General features: G+C 48.7%; 1 protein-coding gene across 1 annotated transcript in view; it reads left to right on the top strand.

The window, feature by feature from the left end:
- The window catches only part of ANKFY1 (ankyrin repeat and FYVE domain containing 1), an 80,306-nt gene that overhangs the window by 38,937 nt on the left and 28,151 nt on the right, over nucleotides 1-13,218 (top strand). Inside the window, exons 4-7 of the mRNA XM_043582705.1 lie at nucleotides 2,588-2,723; nucleotides 7,275-7,398; nucleotides 7,514-7,663; nucleotides 8,875-9,040. Of these exons, the coding sequence (XP_043438640.1) occupies nucleotides 2,588-2,723; nucleotides 7,275-7,398; nucleotides 7,514-7,663; nucleotides 8,875-9,040 (576 nt within the window). The remainder of the gene's footprint in view (nucleotides 1-2,587; nucleotides 2,724-7,274; nucleotides 7,399-7,513; nucleotides 7,664-8,874; nucleotides 9,041-13,218) is intronic.

Raw genomic sequence — 13,218 nt, 5'->3', positions numbered from 1 at the left:
TTTTTTTAAGTAATCTTTACACCCAGCATAGGGCTCGAAGCTACGACCCTGTGATCATGAGTCACACACCCCACAAGCTGAGCCAGCCAGGTGCCCCGGGGTGTATTTTCTTTCAGATTTTTTTTTTCTTTTTAAATTCTTTTTTTTTTTTTTAATTTTTTAGTGTTTATTTATTCTGGGATAGGAAGAGAGAGCATGAGAGCATGTACGCATGTACGAGAAGGGGAGGAAGAGAGAGAGGGGGAGAGAATCCCAAGCAGGCTCCGTGCTGTCAGTGCAGAGCCCGTTGTGGGGCTCGATCCCACGAAACTGCGAGCTCATGACATGAGCTGAAATCAAGAGTTGGGACGCTTAACCATCTGAGCCACGCAGGTGCCCCACAGTGTTTTTTCATTATGCCTTTTTTTTTTTTTTCCTTTCCATATCAGGCTGTTTTAGGGAATGATGGGTAAATCAGTGTGGAGCAAATAAGTCAGGAGCCTCTGGCCACCCAGAGCCACCCAGGCATTACCCCCTTCAGCCCTCTCCTCCTGTATTTGGAAGAGAAGGGGTTAATAAGCGCTAATCATTTGTTGCCTAATTACCAAGTTAATAAGAGGTTCCTGGCTTTTGCTGCGCCTTTCCTAGACAATCAAGAACCGAGCTCTGATTCCTTAACCTTTAGCCAGCCAGAACCACACGGAGGAGGACGTGTTAAATAAAAGCCAGATGCCGCCCCTCCCCAGAGTTTCCGGTTCAGCAGGTCTGGGCAGGGCCCAGGAGCTTCCGGCAAGTTCACGGGTAGTGCTGATTCTGCTAGCTGAGGACCACCATGATTTTAATGACCTCTCATCTCCACTGCCCTTACTCTAATCAAGGCTTGCCTCTAGTGGAAATCATAGTTTTAGATATTTTATACTATAGTTTTCATCCCAGGAGTTTCCCCAAGTTTCTGTAGAGTCTTTTATTTTAACTTAAAAAATTATACAAGTAATGCATGTTCATTAAAAATCAGGAAAATGAAAAATAATCTCAAAGAAAAGCTAGTCATAGGTTCTACCAGGGTTATCTTAGTCTGTCGTTCTGTTGTCTCAGTAGATAGACACCTGGCCAGCTCAGTCGGTGCAGTGTGTGATTCTTGACCTTGGAGTTGTGAGTTCAAGCCCCACATTGGGGGGTAGAGATTACTTTAAGAAAATAGGTTGATAGTCTGTTTATGGCCATACCTCCCTGGATGTCCTCAGTCTTGTCTGACCTTAGAGGGTGAGTGGGCTTGGACCTGGTTAGCATGAGCGGGCGAGCCCCAAAGCCGCATGTGTATGTGTATGTGTATATGCATACTCATACACATATACACACACAAATATATTGCAAAAAAAATGAGATTTACTACATGTATTTTTAGCTTTCTTTTTTATTTTTATTTTTATTTTTTACATTTATTTATTATTTTTGAGAGACAGAGTGAGACAGAGCACAAGCAGGGCAGGGGCAGAGTAAGAAGGAGACACAGAATCTGAAGGAGGCTCTAGGCCTCAAGCAAGTGTGCGGCACAGAGCCTGACACGGGGCTCGAACCTACGAAATGTGAGGTCATGACCTGAGTCAAAGCCAGTCACTTAACCGACTGAGGCACCCAGGCACCCCTTTAGCCTTCTTTTTTAAACCAATATAGTGAGTATTTTTTTTAGGTTGAATACAGATCTAAGTAATTTTAATTGATGCAAAATTTTCCGTTTTGAGTATTAATACCATAATGATTAGCTTTCCAGTGTTGGACTCTTCAGATTCTTGTTCCAGTTTTTTGCTATTAAAAATAATACTGTGTTGACTGTCTTATTGCATATATTTCTCTGTATTTGCTCAGTTATTAGGATTATCCTAACCTATGTGTATAATTCCTGTGTAACAGTTTACACATTTTTAAGAATCTTTGCTTGCTGAGAGATGGAAAAAATGTATTGTAGTTTAAATTTGTGTTTGTAGTTACTGGTAAGGTTTACTGAGCATTTTTATTTATCTTTGTGAATTACCACTTCTATCCATTGCCCATTTTCCTGTTGGTTGTCCATCCTTCCATGTTTTTTTTTAATTACTTATTTATTTTGAGGGGTGGGGGTGACAGGGAGAGGGATCATCCCAAGCAGGCTCCGCACTGTCGGCGCGGAGCCTGACGCGGGGTTTGATCCCACAAAACATGAGATCATGAGATCATGACCTGCAGCGAAATCAAGAGTCGGACACTCAACTGACTGAGCCACCCAGGCACCCCCATCTTTTCGTGTTTATTTGTAAGATCTTTCTTGGAATGTAAACTCTTTGTGATGTGTTTAAAATACGTTCCCCAACTTATTTGACTTACATCTTTAGTAGTTCACGTCTCCTACTTCCTTCCCTTTGCAAAACAACATTTTTCTGGAGTCAGATGCTTCCCAGAATGCTTAATTGCCATTTTTGATGGCGGCATGATAATTATTTGAGTGGAGGGTACCAGCATTTGCCTTATTTGCTTCATTAGCCTCAAGGTTTAGGGACCCTCCTTTAGTAGGCTTAAGGCTTCAGTGCGCCATCGGTGTGTCGTATTTCAGCCTCTCTCTTTCCCTCCCCAGATGCTAACCCTGAGGTGACCAGGACGATGCTCCGCTGGGTCTACACGGACGAGCTGGAGTTCGGAGACGACGACGTGTTCCTCACTGAGCTAATGAAACTGGCTAATCGCTTTCAGCTGCAGCTCCTCAGAGAGAGGCAAGTCCCGGCTGAGCTGGTCACGCGCCTCCGGTGGTGGTGGCTGAGCTTGAATTATGTGCCAAGCTCTGCTAATGTAAATAACTTTTGCAAGGTGTTCCTCTGAAAGCAGTAGTGGAGAGAGGACTTTACCTCCCTTGCTTTGTGTTCTTGTAAGCGAAATTCTGCCAAAGCTTTAGGTATTCTCTTTCCTTTCACTGATTTTTTTTTTTTAACCTGAGATTACATAATTGTGTGTATATTATGTAAAGAATATAAGAGAGATTACGGTGTCCAAATGCTCAGCTTTCCCTCCCGTATGTCCGTGTGTCCACTTCCTGTGACATTTATTCTACTTTGTAATAATGTAGGACCTTGGGTGAAGTTCTTGGTCATGTTCCTTGTGTTAGAAACACATTAGCGCCTAAGTCGGGGTGCCCGGGTGGCTGGCTCAGTCTGTTGAGCGTCCAACTTCGGCTCAGGTCACGATCTCGCAGTTTGTGAGTCCGAGCCCCACGTCAGGCTCTGTGCTGCCAGCGCAGAGCCGGCTTCAGATCTCTGTCCCCCTCTTTCTGCCCCTCCCCTGCTCACGTGTGTGTGTGTGTGTGTGTGTGTGTGTGTGTGTGTGTGCGCGTGCGCACGCGTTCGCGAGCTCTCACTTTCTCTCTCAAAAACAAATAAAAACATTAAAAAAAAAAAAAGAAACACATTAATGCCTAAGTTAATACACAAGTGTACCGTTCAGGCGGTTTCGTAGCCAGTGTTTTTGGGCTCTTCATTTAGGTTCCCAAGGAGGTAGTCTGTGTTTTTTATATTGCATTTTCTCTGCTGCTCTCCCAAGTTGGCCTTCTCGAGCAACGGGAAACAAATGTCACCCCAAGTGATGTCAGGCAAAATGCCCTTTAGTTTTAGTTTCTGTTGGGGGTGTGCCCCTTGGTGGTCAGTTTGGCTGGTGGAGTGTCTTTTATACCATTTAGTGAGCTTGTGTATTCTCTTGGGGATTGCAGGAATGGCTTTTCTCCCGGGTGAGCGAGGCCCTGGTTTTAGCTGACAGCCTGCTGTTTGCCCTGCGGGGCTGGTGCTCCGGGCCCACCTGCCCATGCGAATTGGTGCACAGGTTCCTCCTAACCCTGGGTGCCTGAGGTCAGCTTACGTGCATTCTAATGTCTAAGTCCAGTTACTAGAAACCCCAAACAGGTCTGGGCTTTGTAGGCACGTGCGGTGTTAGGTCAGCGAAGCCAGCCTGACCGTGGGGGCCTCGCGAAGAGCTGTTCCGTTTGTCGGCATGTTGCAGCGTCTCAGGGGGACCTGGGAATGGTTTTAAGTAGACCAAATGTGATTTGTATCCTTTTTTTTTGTTTTCTAGATCTCCTGAGCTTTTTTCCATTGATCTTGTCAAACTTGCTTGTAAATTAAATTGCATTGATAAAAATGCCCTGGGGTTGGAGTAGTGTAGACAACTGTAATCAGTGTAATGGATTCTTTAATTAAAATATTTGTTGCTAATTGACTGGCTTAGGTTTCTTTACCATCAGTATTACCAGATGCTCAATTTTGTATTGTTGGATGTGGGCATTGAGTTTTATCTGTCGTGGCTTTGTGGAGGGCTGGGCTGCTAGACTCCCAAGCGTGGGGTCCAGCGTGGGCTCTTAAAAGGTCGCAGAGCGCCCACTGCTGTGCGCAGGGGAAATCACACGTCCCAGGTAGTGCAGGGATTGGGATGTCACAAATGTGTGCAGTTCCGTTTGGGGCGGCGGTTGCTTGGTTTTGTAACGTAGGGATCTTGGAGGGTTGGGAATGCTGTCACGCATTTGATGAACAGGAAGTTTTGGGGGGAAGTGTTATCAGAAAGATACTTTTTTAAAGGAAGAATTCGTAGTATATGCCAAAAATTGACAGTTAATGTAATCATTGTTTTCCTGACTGAATACAAGCTCAGTGTGTGTCGTTTGGGAAATGCAGAAGTCGCCTGTAACTCCACCAGGTAGTGCTTTGTTGTTCCTCCTGTCAGTACGTTTTCCACGTCTCCTGTTCGTGCGTGTGGGAGTGGCGCTGAAACTAGACAGGAGTCTGTGAGATGCTGGAGTACATGCTTGATTTTGTACTTTAAAAATAGTCTGCTTTTCTGCATCTATATCCTTTTCTGTGCTGTAAAAGGAAAAACACGTATTAACAACCACAAAATTCCTCCGGAGGAAAGTTTGTCTCAGTACTTTTGCAAGAGAAGACATGCATTGAGGATCTGAATTTTTAAGTAAGATAACATGGTCTTCAGCTGTGTAAATCATGTCAGTTACTAGCTCTAGGCCATCCAAATAGTGGCTGGCTTTCTGGAGATCCCAGAGGTAGGCGGAAATGAAGCGTCTGCCAGTTGTAAGGAAACGTCAGTGTCCACGAGACGCATTTGAGTCCCGGATACAAATGTCATTTGGCAGTAGAAAGCAGGAGAGTGGGATTTTCAGACTCAGCATTTGTCTGTGAAAGTGCTTTGCAAAGGGCTCTGAAAACGCGTGTGCTCCCTGAGGTTGAGCGTTAGAGCGGCCGTCCGGGGTGCTTGCGGCCGTAAAATCGAGAGGTTCCATACGTGCGCCACAGAGGACTTTGCCCCCGGGGCACTCTGATTTCACGGCCAGGTCAGACCTTGCTGAGGTGTGACGGGCACGGGCAGACACGGCACAGACGGTGGCTAGCGGCTCACAGAGAAGCGTGGTTGCTCATCGCGGTAACTTGTTTAGGTGCCGTGACAGTTGGGCTTACAAAGTGCCCGGGTGCCTGGAGGGCGGATGCTTCTTTACACCAAGTCATCCTGTCTCTTGGAAACAAAGGACTCGAGCGCTGGTCTTGGAACGAAACAGGCGCCTGCGTCGACTACTGGATGGAGGACTGCGAGATCGTTCCTCATTCCTTCCTCCTTCCTTCAGTACACAGTGTGTACTGTGTACTGTGTGTGTACCGTGTGTGTACCGCGTGTGTACGGCGTGTATACTGCGTGTGTACTGTGTGTGCTGCATGTGTATTGGGTGTACTGTATACTGTGTGTACTGTGTGTGGGCTGCGTGTGCTGTGTGTGTACTGTGTACTGTGTGTACTACGGGTGCAATGTGTGTGTACTGGGTGTATTCTTTGTGTACTGTGTATGTACTGGGTGTACTCTGTGTGTGCTGCATGTGTATTGGATGTACTCTGGAAGTACTGTGTGTACTGCATGTGTACCATGTGTGTACTCTGTACTGCATATGTACTGTGTGTACTGGGTGTGTACTGTGTGTACTATGGGTGTACTCTGGGTGTGCTGTGTGTACCGCGTGTGTAGTATATACTGTGTATACTGGGTGTGTACTGCATGTATACTGCGTGTGTTCTCTGTACTACATATACACTGTGTGTACCACATGTGTACTGCATGTGTCCTGTGGGTATACTGTGTGTGAACCGCGTGTGTACTGTGTGTATAATATGGGTGTATCGTGTGTATACTGCAGTGTTCTGTGGGTGGACTAGGTTGTACTTGATGAAACTCAGTTGTCTACATACATGATCCATTTGTGTGTGTGTGTGTGTGTGTGTGTGTGTGTGTGTGTGTTGTGTGTGTGTATTTATTTTTGGGAGAGAGAGAGAGTGCACGTGCGTGGGGGTAGGAAGGGTAAAGAGAGAGAATCCCAAGCAGGGTCTGCACCTGCAGTGTGGAACCTGACCTGGGGCTCAAACTCAAAACCCATGAGATCATGACCTGAGCTGAAATCAAGAGCTGGATGCCTAACCCACTGAGCCTCCCAGGTGCCCCTGCGGGATCCATTTGGTAAGTGGGGTTGTAAAAAGCAGCTTTATCGAGGGGCGCCTGGGTGGCTCAGTCGGTTGAGCGTCCAGCCTCGGCTCAGGTCACAATCTCACGGTCCCTGAGTTTGAGCCCTGCATCGGGCTCTGCGCTGACAGCTCGGAGCCTGGAGCCCGCTTCGGATTCTGTCTCTCCCTCTCTCTCTGCCCCTCCCCCACTCACACTGTCTCTGCCTCTCGAAAATCAGTAAATGTTAAAAAAAACTTTTTTTAAAGCAGCTTTATCGAGTGATACTTCACGTACCATATAGTTCACCTCTGGGAGGGGGGACTTCCAGGAGATCCTTATTGAGGCCTAGAGCTCATGTCTGCAGCTAATCGATTACTAAGCCTTGCTGGTTGTGTAATGGAGATGTGCTGGTGGGAACTGCACGCAGGTCCACACCACACAGTTACATACCAAAGGAGCGAATCTGACCCATCGAGTGTGTGATGTTGCAGGTGCCTGTGTATGATCAGTGAGTTCCATGGCATTACTTTCGAGGCAGTTGGGGGGCTGGGGTTGACCATTTAGAGGTTATTTTGATTCTGACCAGAACGGTCAATGTGATACAATGAGATGCTGGTACTTCTAACACACGGCACCTCTGCTGGAACCGATCCATCACTCCTCTGCTTCTCCCTGTGCTTCAGGGTCATTGGACACGGCTGGCCAGGACTCAGATCGCAGCTTTGGTTGATTAACTTGTGACTCTCTTTGTCCCAATGACACCGTTCATCACTAACATTCTCTCGTAGATGTGAGAAGGGTGTTATGTCTCTGGTGAACGTCAGGAACTGTATTCGCTTCTATCAGACCGCGGAGGAACTGGGTGCCGGCACGCTGATGAACTACTGTGCGGAAATTATCGCCAGCCACTGGGTGGGTGAGAGATGGAGGGCTGTGAGCAAAGCACCCTCGCGGCAAGTCAGAACGTCTTGTTGTTGCTGTTGGTCTGCTGGGTCCGTTCTGCTTTTCACTGGCCTTCTGTCCTCAGGACGACCTACGGAAGGAGGACTTCAGCAGCATGAGTGCCCAGTTGTTGTACAAAATGATCAAATCCAAGACTGAGTACCCGTTGCATAAGGCTATCAAAGTAGAGAGAGAGGACGTGGTCTTCCTCTATCTGATTGAAATGGACTCACAGGTACTGTAGCCGCTTTTTCCGTTTTTCCTACCTTCTCTGAAAACCATGCGTCGCTTGTTTTTCTCTGAGTGTCCCCTGCTCCCTCCGAGCCCTCACCGGCGCGCTCTCTGATGTGCACGTGTCTCCCGGGAGTCCCTCCCTCCAGCACAGTCTGCGCTTTTTCCGCTACGCTCCTGCGAGATCTTCCAGCCTCTGCCCGTGCCCACGTGTAGAGCCACGTCCACACGTTGAGGTAGTGGCTGCAGCGGTAGCTGGCTTCCTTCCCGGCACCCACATCCACCTTTGTTTTCTTTTGCTGCTCTAGGCAATTGCCACAAGCTAGTGGCTAACAGTACAGATGTGTTACCCTACAGGTGTTGCAGGTTGGAAGCCCGGCCCAGGCATCGCCTGTCTCAAACCCGGCTGTCGGCAGGAGGCTCTAGGGGAGGGTCCCATTTCCTGATTGTTTGGGGTATTGACAGGATTCACTTCCTTGTGGTTGTAGGACCAGCTGGCTTAACCTGGGGCTCTCTTGACTTCTGGAGGCCACCACATCCCTCCCGTCTCAGAGCCAGGGGCAGCACAGCCAGTCCTCCTGTCACCTCTGTCTCGTCTGCCCTTCCGCTCCCCCCTTTTCACTTTTAAGGACACATGGGGTCTGACGGGTAGTCCAGGATGTGGTCCCCGCTCCGGGGTCCTCAATCTTAGTGACATCTGCAGAGTCGCTTTTGTTGCGGACGGTGATGCAGGTTCCAGGGGTCGGGACGTGGACGTCTCTAGGGGCTGTGACTGTGCGGACTGCGCTGCCCGGTGAAGAAGTGAAGGTGGCAGTGAGGGGTGCTGGCTCGTGGGTGTCCCGTGTCTGCGAGGGGCGTTCCATGTGGAGCCGTAGTCTTTGCGAGCACGTCAGCTGTTCCCATCCTCTCTGCCCTCTGCCCTGGCCTTTGTGCTGCTCCCGCACCGTGCTCCTTTCCCTGTTGGCCCCGCGTTGCCTTCCATGGTGTTGTGTCCGCTCTGTGACCCCCACTAATTCTGTGCTCCCTGAAAGGCGTGTGCCCTTCAGAGGCCAGGCAGAAGGTGGTCAGTTCAGTGGAATTTGTCGAGCGAACAGTTAGCGGCATTACAATTTGGCATCTATGTGAGAGAGGGTGTGTAAGGGTCCGGTGGGGAGACGTCAAAATCGCTTGTATGGTCTGCCAGCTGGGTGCTGATTTACAAACCTACCTGTGCAGCTCCCTGGGAAGCTGAACGAAGTGGATCACAACGGACACCTCCCCTTGGACCTGGCCCTGTCACGGCGACTGGAGAGCATTGCCGCCACGCTGGTTAGTCACGGAGCCGATGTGGACATGGTGGACAGGAATGGCTGGAGCCTGTTACACAAAGGAATCCAAAGAGGTAGGAAGAAGCATGTCCCCCTGCAAGCGAGTTTACTTTAACCCAAGTAACTCTTGAAGCCTCTGCCCCTGTTGCACACATTCCGAAATGCTGCTTCAGCCTGCTCGTGACGTCGAGTCTGTGGTCGGTGGGGAGGAGAAGCTGCTGCTGCGCCTTGTCTCTCGGGCTCTCCTGGTGTCGGCCCTGCCGCAGAGGACCCTTCCTTGTAGGCACGGGACGTGTTCGCATCTTCAGTGTATCGTTTCTCCAGGGTGGCGTTAGTGGCGCTTGTGTTTGCGGCTGGAAGAGAGGGAGAGCATCAGAACCACACATGTTTAAACATAGTCTTGGATTCGGAGTTTTCACTTGTTCAGCTTAGACTTCTTTCATGGCAAAGGGATAAAGTTTCCTTCGGTCGTAGGAAGGTTAGTTGGAATCGTAGCTATATCTTGAGCCTATTGTTGTTAATAGTGGGAAGAATATGGAAGTGATAGAATGAAGGTCAAAACACTTTACTCTTAATTAAATTACAAGAGAAAAAGAACATTCGTCTTTTTTGTTTTATTTTTCCCATGGTGTCATCAATCGTTAAGTCCCAAATGGATCCTGCTTGACTCTCCTTTGCGGTAATTGTTTTTGACAGAATGAGAAGCTGTCTAGGGGCAGAGTTCCCGCCCCTGGAATGAGAGCTTTCAAAAATGCCAAGTCTTAATTTTGTAGAGGGATAGATGACTTGGCTGAAGTACTTGGCCATGGCTGTTTTTATGTTTACATGCAGACGTCAAAGGCAGGATGTACCGGGGCACCTGGGGGGGGGCTCAGTCGGTTAAGTGTCCGACTTCAGCTCAGGTCATGATCTCATGGTTCATGAGTTGTAGCCCTGTACCTGGCTGACAGGCCAAGAGCCTGCTTTGGATTCTGTATCTCCTCTCTCCGCCCCTCTCCTACTCACACTCTGTCTCTCTCTATCCCTCAAAATAAATAAACATTAAAAAAAAAAAAAAAAAAAAAGACAACGTACTGATTTCCCCACATCTTAATCCTGTGTATTCACCCTTCCGACTATGCAGCCATTTTTATCATTATGCCTTGTTGCTCTACTATTATCGTACTGGTGCACTGTCACTCCTTTATTTACTCTCATTGTTACACTGTCGCCATGTGTACACTCACTCATTCACAGGTTGCTCCTGGTTGGTGGAACTGGTTTCTTCAAATACAGTCCTGTAGGCAGCCGTGGCTTTGCTCTTTTTGGGCAAAGGTTTTAACCTAAATCTCCCTCAAAGCCCTGCATTAGGGCGTCAAGCTTGCTGGCTGATGGAGAGGAAAATGCTGCTAGTGGTCGGGAAGGAACTCTTGGGATTATGTCCGCGTCCAGGGCAGATGCATTTCCCAGGCGCCACCCTGTGCTGTGCAAAGCCGTTAGCACACTGGGTGTGTGTACAGTGGGAAGAGTTCCCACTGCGTGGGGAGTTAGCTTTTCCTGGCGTCTAGTGTCTGAGATGTTTATTTTGGAAACAAATCTACTTCTTACCTTAAAAGAAAAAAGTCTCAAGAATTATGTTTCTTAAGGAGTTAAATTCTTACGTGCGACGAGAAAACATCTTTGACGAGTTATTGAATACTTTGGTGATTGCTTAGTTGTGAGAGTTCCGACGAATTGGCAGTGCATTTTCGATGCTTGTTTTCAGGCAACGAACCTTCCACTCTGAGTCGGTCGGTTGCCTGCAAGTCTGTGCAGTGTGGGTGTGAGGGTCTACACTGCTGCCGGCCCTGGGCGGTGGGACGGCGTGGTAGGCGGAGCGCTGACGTCGGGGCTTGGGTGGGCCAGGCTTTCAGTCCTGGCTCGTGCGCTCATTCAGTGCCTTGGACGGGCCACTTGGTCCCCTCTGGGTGTCCTTTCCCTCACGTGCAGGGTGGGAGTCCTTCTGCTTTCCAGTGTTCCCAGCACGCGCGGCACCGTCCTGCCAGGGTGCGCACTGGCGCGCCGGGACCAGCTCCAGTTCCCGAGGGAGGGCTGTCCCTGTCCCTTCTTCAGCTCCAGCTGTCGTCCATGGACCTTCCCAAGTGGTTGAACTGAGCAACGTAGTTAAATTCAACTGTCAACCTTACTCTAAGTTCACTGTCATCTGCCTGAAGAGCTTTGCTGTGTGAGATGGGGGTCTGGTTCCGGACACCCGCTGGAATGTGTGCGGTCAGTTCTGTGAAGAATGAAATGGGCAGCCAGTGTCTGTGGACGAGGCCACAGGAGGCACACGTGTGGCCGGAGAGCGGCCGCCTCCTCCGACGAGCCGGGTCTGGGCCAGAAGGTGAATCCTTGCTGTTGAACATCAGCATCGACCTTCGGAGAGTCAGTGCCGGTCAGCGGGCTTCTGAGTGGGCCCTCCTGTCTCCCTGCCTGTAGTCCGTGCACCGTGGGGCCTCTCCCGGGAGCAGCGTGAGGCCGTCCGTGGGAACACTGCAAGCTTGTGGGACCTCCTCCCTGCACGTGGCTCCGTGTGAGTACCCCAAGGGCCTGGGGCCCCCTCCCTGCGCACACGGCTCCAGCCGGGAAGCTGCACTGAAGGAGACACTGATGTGGATTTTAGTTTGGTGTTGGTGTTGTTGGGAGGACGCTCGTGTGGACGTCAGCGCAGTGACTCCTTGTGCGCCGGGCGATGCAGCCGAGCCAGGTTGTAGGAATAACCAGCTCGTAAGCACCAAACGGTTTTTACTTTAAATGTTTTTGATGGAAATCTTTCTAAAATGTTTTGGATGTTTTCTTACTGACAGAAACTGTAAGTGGTGCTGTTGGTGTTTCCTACCCCCTCCTTTGTTCTGCTCCTTCGTTGTCCTTTTCCCTCTAGGCTGTGTGCCCAGGGGCTGACTTTCTTTTCATGTAAAACATCACCGATTTTCAATTTCCAATAATTCCTAAATAACTTTGGGGGGGAGCAGGGGTGCATGTATTTATGTGCATATATTTGTCTAAGTAAAAAAAAAAATCTCTGGCTCTTATTAATAAATTAATTTAAAAGCTATAATTCTTTTAAGAGGGCTTAAGGATATAAAGTTCTGGTGTCTTTTTTATCCATCCCTGTCCAGCTGTTGATCGGCAGTCCTGGACCCTTGTTTCAGGGGGCATGCTTGCCCGGTTTGTATTCCCCCGTGTATTGTAAGTTTTGTATCAGCCTGTGGGGTCTTAGCTTTACTGTGCTTCTCTCTTCGTTTGGAATCTGTGCTGAGCTCAAAGGTGTGAAAACGCCACACTTCTCCCCCAGCATCGTGTACATCGGTCTTTTCGTTTCAGGTCTCTCTGTCCCAGCAGTCCCGAATTTTCTTTCCACTTCCAGAATATAGGTGGCTTTCTCTAGGATATTGTATTCTGTTGTTAATATTTGTATACATTCTGTCTTAGACTGAATCCCTGTGGGGGCTGCTCCCCCTGTCAGAGCCTACCAGAAGCCCACTGTGTATATGTATCTATAAACAGCAAAGTCCGACCCAGTCTCCCCCCTGATATGCAAATTAGTTGCTTTCACACCTCTACCAGTATCCTGTTGTGAAGAAATCTGATTTGTGGTCCTTTTTGTGTGTGACTTTGGTAAAGATTGCACTTTCCTCTAGATGCCAGGAAAAAAAAAAGAAGGGGCTGGTTAGAGAAATCTTAAGTTAACCTGAAGTCATAATTGATGGGAATCAGAGCCAGTCGATTGGTTTTCTTCCCAAACATTTCCCTGGTGCCTGTTTTGTAGAAGACAGTGGCAGTTGCAAGGATAAATCAGACATGGACCGGTGAGCATCTCAGGGGCCTGTGGGGGCCTGACCACCTCCACACCAGCACTCACATTCTTCAGCAAATTGGGTCCTTGGAAGAAGGTACAGAACAGATGAGAGGTGCTGAAAACGAGCTGATTTTGAAATTCCATGTCCGCTGAAGACCAGAGGAAACCCCTACCTGCAGATGAAAAAGAACTTAGGAACACAGATAACAGACATGAGAGCTTTGCCACTCCAGAAATGCCAACCCCCATGCTAGATGTTGAGACGCAGAAGTACAGTTGAAGTCGATGGATGATGTTGCCGGATATCAAAGAAAACTTTTCATGAGTGACTTTGTAAGAGAAAATCGTCACGTAGAAGTTGTGATTCAAAGGAGCCCACATCTGCAGCACTAACAGATTCAGGCACAGGTGCACGTGTCTGGCTGCAAAGATAAA

This window comes from Prionailurus bengalensis, chromosome E1 (genome assembly GCF_016509475.1).
Source record: "Prionailurus bengalensis isolate Pbe53 chromosome E1, Fcat_Pben_1.1_paternal_pri, whole genome shotgun sequence".
Classification (NCBI taxonomy): domain Eukaryota; kingdom Metazoa; phylum Chordata; class Mammalia; order Carnivora; family Felidae; genus Prionailurus; species Prionailurus bengalensis.
Note: the sequence above shows the minus strand (reverse complement) of the source record. Positions and strands in the feature narration are given on the sequence as shown.